The 6,321-nt window shown below is 49.5% G+C and overlaps 1 protein-coding gene across 1 annotated transcript in view; it reads right to left on the bottom strand.

Moving 5' to 3' along the window:
- Positions 1-6,108, bottom strand: part of STK32C (serine/threonine kinase 32C) — a gene marked incomplete at its 3' end in the record, with an annotated part of 9,203 nt that extends 3,095 nt beyond the window's left edge. Inside the window, exons 1-5 of the mRNA XM_010283446.1 lie at positions 5,963-6,108; positions 2,622-2,795; positions 2,015-2,052; positions 508-597; positions 1-54 (exon numbers count right to left, since the gene is read on the bottom strand). Coding sequence (XP_010281748.1) covers positions 1-54; positions 508-597; positions 2,015-2,052; positions 2,622-2,795; positions 5,963-6,081 — 475 coding nt within the window. The remainder of the gene's footprint in view (positions 55-507; positions 598-2,014; positions 2,053-2,621; positions 2,796-5,962) is intronic.
- Between the last annotated feature and the right edge of the window lie 213 nt (positions 6,109-6,321).

Here is a 6,321-nt window from a genome sequence, read left to right as displayed (position 1 = left end):
CCTGGAAGGAGTAGCCCGTCCCGCCGTTCAGGAAGGAATGGAAAATCTCCGGGGCTGAACAGAAAGGGCGAAATGCAAGAAGTTAATGGCTGACTTCAGTTTCCTTCTGTTTTAGTAGTTCATGTAAGTCAGTATCTAAGCCTTATGGTTATTTTCAGCAGCAGCAGCAGCAGCAGCAGCAGCACGCCCGCCCTCGCCGGGCAGCTGGGTTACCTGGCGCACGCGGGGGCAGCCCTCCCAACCGAGCGAGGGACGGCAGAAACCCGGCGCCCGCCGGGACGCACCCAGGAGGGGCAGGGTGTGATGGGGAGGGTGTGCTGACAGCGATGCATTCACCCGGGGAGTTTCACTTTTCAAATGATCAGGCTCCGCTGCATGACCTGGGTGCGTGCGTTAACGTGCTACATTAATTCAACGCCTTTGTCACAGACAGGGACTGTCAGGCGGCATGCGGTGAGCACACTGAGACGTAAACTACAGACGGAAGGAACAGCTATCATTTCTTACCCATGTATGGCTTTGTTCCAGCTAATGCAGTTGCTCTTTCACCGTCCCTAATTATTGTTGCAATATTAAAATCTGTTAAATGTGCATGACCTTAAATAAAGACACATTTTAAGAAGGAATTAATCGCAGCACAGAACAGTGGCAATGTAGAGTCAGAATACATTTGTCTCATAAGCTTCTGCCCTCGGACAGTGTAGAACAGGCGCAGGCGGGTCAGGGTCAGACCCCACCGAACAACCGTAACAGATCCTGAACCCCTCTCAGGATCTCAGTCTGGCCAGGTGATTACATGGTAGCTAGCTTTGCCTCTTGATTTTAAATCACACTTGGAGAGAACTAGTAACCTGCACCAGCTCTTGGCCAAATCGCTCTAGCCAGAACCTACAGCTGGTGAAGAAGACAACAGGGAAACACTATACTAAGACAATGCCCTGGTTGCATGGATTAAATCACTAGAACTGTTTTTGATGAAAGCCATTGAACCACGACTACGCCAAAGTCCCAGAGCCAAAACAGTACTGCCGCTCTGTACCAGACCACAGCAAATTTGGATGTGTCAGTTGAATGAAATCGTAGTAATATTTCCCAAACCCTACGCCTGTACAAAGAAATCATTAAGATTTTTCAAGAAGTGCTGGAACACCTTCTCTCTGTCGCTACTTTCTCTGTCATCAGGACTGAAAGTTAAAATTCAGAAAAGGTCATTACTTCAAGCAAGCCTGGTATACAGAAAACCCACCCACTTGCCCTTCTGGGGGTTACTTTCTGCTCTCTGTCTACAAGGCACCTATGGAAGTGGTGTGTAAATCACCTAGGACACTGCCTTGTCCTATGAAGTCTTCCCTTACATCTCCTTTTTCCCATTTGTGTTTGGGCTTTATACCCTGCGCTATTTTCTAATGAAGTTCCATGCAAATGCAAGCTTTGGTTTTGATGAGGCTTTACGATAAAACTCGGATGGTTGGAGCCTGAGAGATTGTGTCTTTGTTTTATAAGATCTACTATTGTAACAGAGGTCATTACAGGATCTCCTATGGTATCTCTCCTATGTAGGCCCCTGAGACAATATTACCAGTAGATGCTCTCATAAAGGTTCCTGAACTTCCTCCACCTGGCTCAGCCCAGATCCATCCCCCCAGGAAGACATCAAAACTACCCTAGAGGTACGTGCAGATCACTCATTCTAAAACTCAACAAAGTCAGTTCCGGTGCTTCGTGCCCTCCCACGACGCCAGGTACCGCAGCTCCGGCATGGGTGACCTGGGCCCTAGCGAGAGAGGAGGCAGAGCGTGGGCGAAGCGAGGAGGGTAACGAGGACAGGGGCTGCCCTTGGTGGATCTTCCCTGGCATTACGATGCACAGGTACGTTCAGTCAAACGCTGATAGTTAGAAGGAGTGGTGCCTTTTCCATATTTTTTCCAGATAAAAAGACACACAGTATTCAAGACTCTAAAGAATCTGTCCCTTGAATGAAGGAGGCAGACAAAGCAAGGCAGAGAGATCCTACCTTGCTCATCGAGGAGGATGTTGTCTGGTTTTACATCTCTAGGAAAAGAAGCAAGGTTACAGCAAGATGAAATCTCCGTCAGATCAAGGATGCAACTCAACAACAAAAAACCTGCAACTTTTTTATCTATTAAAAATTAGAAAGGTATAAAACAAAAATACCCCAACATGAGACAAGTCCCTTTACGATGGACTAGAAATACGCTGTTCCTGGGCAACTGGGCAAAAAAGTGGGAGCATTGACTTGTTCAGGCATAATTTCCAAGTAAAATTAACAATGCCAAGACTGGGCCTAATTCTGAGAAGCCCTCAATCATTTGGAAACCCACCCTGGCGGGCGCCTTCAGGCCCCCGGCAAAGCGTGAGGCTTCCTCGGAGCGAAGGGGGAGCAGGACCAGCAGCCGGAGGGTGCCCAGGACCAGCACTGCCGGTGCAGTTTAACACCCGCAGTTCCCCAGCTTGGGGGTAGCGACGGCGTTAAGGGCCCCTCTGCAGCAGAGACAGCATCGCCCACCCAAACCAGCCACGGGCAGCGCGGTGCACGGGCAGCGCGGTGCACGGGCAGCTCCCACTGGCTACTGACCGCAAGTATGAGACTGCGTGGTTACCTGTGGATAATATGCTGACTTCGTAGGTAGTCGAGAGCCAGCGCCATCTCACAGATGTAGAGTTTGACCGTTTCTTCTGTAAACTGGACGTTTTGCTGCAGATGATAGCGCAGGTCGCCACCGAGAAGCAAGTCCACCACCATGAACATGTCCTCCTCGTCCTGGAAGGAGTACCTGCGGGACCGGCGGTGCGTGAGTGGGCAGGCTGGGTCGCGCAGGAGTCACAAAGCCAAGTCAGGCTTTTTCCCTCTCCTAATTACAGAGCTCCTGTGAAAACTGCAAACGTTCCCACCACGAGCACATGCCCGCCTCACTGTTCACACCTTTCTCATTAAGCAAACACAACTCAAGACACTGTCTTGTTTTTTAACCTGTTGCTGCCCTAAGCAACACTTCCTTGGAAGAGGTAAGTGTCCTTATTAACCCCCGCCCTTCGCCCTGCCACTGCCACCTCCCACACGCTGCCGTGTAATCCCACCAGCAGGCAGAGCTGCAGGCAGAGCTGCAGGCAGAGGTCGGGGCTCTGCTAGCCCATCACTTCAGAGAAACTTCGCATTTTCAATTGTGAACAATCTGATAAACCTATACTTAAAATATCTCTGCCTATCCTGAAAAAGAATTGGAAAACACAAGTGCTAATTTAACCATAAAAAACAGAAAATGAGATTTCTATTTACTGTAGAGTAAAACGCCTCTCTCAATCTGCAGTGGATCCCACAGGAGACTGACGGCAGTGAGGATACACTACAAAACAACGTTCGATTGTTATATTTGGCGATAGTATTTCTAAGGAAAGAGCATGCGGGATTGTATAATACTTATGAATCACACGCTTCTGCTCTCAACTTAAATGTAAGCTCATTCTAAAAGTACGAGCTGAAAGGGAAAAATTTGCTAAGAGAGCAAGTTTTCTTAAGAATTTCATTACTTGTTGGAAAAAAAATATTTGCAATTGCCAGAATGCTGAAAAAATGCATATTAACTTATTTGTCTAGTCTGGAGTAGCTTATCAACAAAAAGAATGTAAAGTATTATCAACTTACACCCCTTTGGGTATAAAACTTCCTGAATTTTTTTAAATCTCCCCACCCACCAGCCTTGCCGTGCATCCGACGTGGCCGGAGAGGGCGGGGACGCCCGCGGCCAGCCGGTTGCCCAAGGCTCAGCCTGCTTGGCCATCCGAGGTGTGCAGCTTCCCCGGGAAAAACTGCCGCTTCTGCCCCTCTTCCGTCTCTGTGAGATCAGGGAGCCGCTCCCGAGGCACCGACCCTAGCCTTAAAAACACATTCCAATAGTGGTATCAGCCTTGCAGCCTCTGAAGGAGATTACCGTGCACCATGCCGGGCAGATGCACTTCACTGCATTTTTTACATAATGTATCACTTTTGCTTACCCCTTGTTTTCCACGTAAGCAAGGCCTTAATTCTACATTTACCATTTTCTCCTTGTGGGTGTGGCTGCACAAATTTTTAGGCCGTCTCAAAAACCGCTGGGTTGGACGTACTGCTCACCTGCCCTGGGGACACTCCCTACGCCACAGCTGCAGCAGCCTGCCCTTACGAAAAGCCGCGCTATCATTTGCAAGAACGCATCACAAACCACGCCAGAGGTGTGCACGACACGTGGGGAATAAATCCTAGGCAACATTTTGAACAACCCGGGTCATGCAGTAAGAGAACGGCCCGCTCTTCCGTTCTCAGTCTGTCATCTTCCCCTCAACGGGGTGTCAAAGGTTTTCCACCACCTCTCACAAACGTCACTCTTCTTGCGGTCTGAGAATATAAGCCATGAACCCTTTATCACCCTGCAACGCGTCCTGTATTTGCTCTTGCCCCAACTCCCTCCAGCAGCGATCAGAGCTGTTTGCTAGCCCAGGATCAGTTTGTGGCACGCTGCTCGACTGTGGGGGAAGATGATGGATTTTCTGATCCCTGCCCCGCGTCGGGCGCTCCTTCACGGGGCGGGGAAGGCAGAGAGTGGAGGGACCAGCCGGCAGCAGGATCCAGGAGAGAGTTCCAAGGCTGGCTGCCAAGTACGCACCCCAAACTAACCAACAATCTCAGGATATAGTGCACTATTTTCTAAAACTTGTAAATTAGTATGTTGTGCAAAATTTGATATTGATACATCTGAGCTCTAAAGGAATATATTTGATTTGGCCAGCAAACCTGTTGCAAAGCACGTTTTTGCCCTTAGTCGTTCTCCAGAAAAAGCCCACGCACCTCATTATTTGAAGAGAACATGTAACTTTTTTTCAGCAACAGATCCCTAAAGCCAGCTACATTTCAATATTGCTCAATGCTAACTTGATTGTGTGTGCACTGGCAAAAACTATCCTCGTTACTGGGTAATGTTTTAGGGTCTAATTTAAAAAAAAACTCCTCGAATCAGGCTGAAATCTAACCAATAGCTTTAGTTGGTAATGCTTTCGAAATGCATCCTGTCTAGACAGTCACTGTAAAAAACGACATGCAGTGTATGTCCTCAGCTTCCCTACCACCGTATTAAACCCCCACCCCACCAGTGTCCCTCGGCGTACATCTACGGAGACACCTTTGCAGAGCCTACGCAGACCCAAACACGGTCCGGACGGCTTTAAACCACCCGCTAAAACCTCTTGAGTTAGGAGCTACTCAGTAACGCCCTAGTGAACGCACTGGCTACGCCTGGGAGCAGTCCTGTTTATTTAAACTATTATCCAATCTCCGCGAGATCGAGTCCTTTACAAGGACCAAACACTTACTGTGCAAAGCACTACATATTTTGTATAGTTTTTCTATTAAGAAAAGTTGTAAATCATCATCTCCAAAAATGCTAGCTTCTTTACGTTTTCAAGCGGTTATCTGCTACAAAAATTGGCCCCCTGCGGTACCCGATTGATCACAGACTGCCGCAGTACTCAGTATCCCCATGCACGTGGGAGGGAGTAGTCGTTTCACGGCAGTCACCGGCAGCATCGTACTGCCCCAAGACACCGCAGTCGAGCTGCGCACCGACACCCATGCCTCAAAACCATTTTACGCTTAAATTGGCAGGAGGTCCCTCAGGAGGGACCTGATAGTGGTACTGCCAAGCAGGCTCTGAAAAGAACCCAACAAACACCCGAGCGTTTTTGATAGAAAAAGAGAAGCTAAGCCGTTTTAGAATGTTTGATGCCGTAACACTTGGATATCTTCTGTGCTACGTTTCCTGAAGGCATTTCACGTTCTCACAGACTGCCACGGTAGCAGCTCACTGGGTTCCTCCCAGGGATGCCCGTGACCCCTGAGGACGGGCAGCACGTGGCTCTGCGAGCACCTGAGTGCGGGCGGCCCCAGCAGGGAGGGGAAGGAGCTGCTCACCAGAGATTCACCAGGAACACGTGCTCGATCTCCTGCAGGATTTCCAGCTCTCTGAACACATTGCGCACCTCATCTCTCTCGATGCACTGCTGTTTGTTCATGTACTTCATGGCATACATCTTCTCAGTGTCTCTCTTCTGCACAATGCACACCTGAAGCACCACAGGAGGGGCAGGGAAAAAAGAGATTTAGTAAAACGCTCCATATCCTCATTGCTGCTTTACCTGGCGGAGACCCGCGCCGCTCAGCACTTCTACCCCTGCTATCACACTGCCCGGGCTGCGGCTTGGGACCTGGGAACAGAAGCGCCCCGGCTCCAAGCGCAGCGCCCGTGCGCTCCCGGCCCCAGCCGACTGCCT

This window comes from Phaethon lepturus, unplaced genomic scaffold (assembly GCF_000687285.1).
Source record: "Phaethon lepturus isolate BGI_N335 unplaced genomic scaffold, ASM68728v1 scaffold37993, whole genome shotgun sequence".
Taxonomy (NCBI): Eukaryota; Metazoa; Chordata; class Aves; order Phaethontiformes; family Phaethontidae; genus Phaethon; species Phaethon lepturus.
Note: the sequence above shows the minus strand (reverse complement) of the source record. Positions and strands in the feature narration are given on the sequence as shown.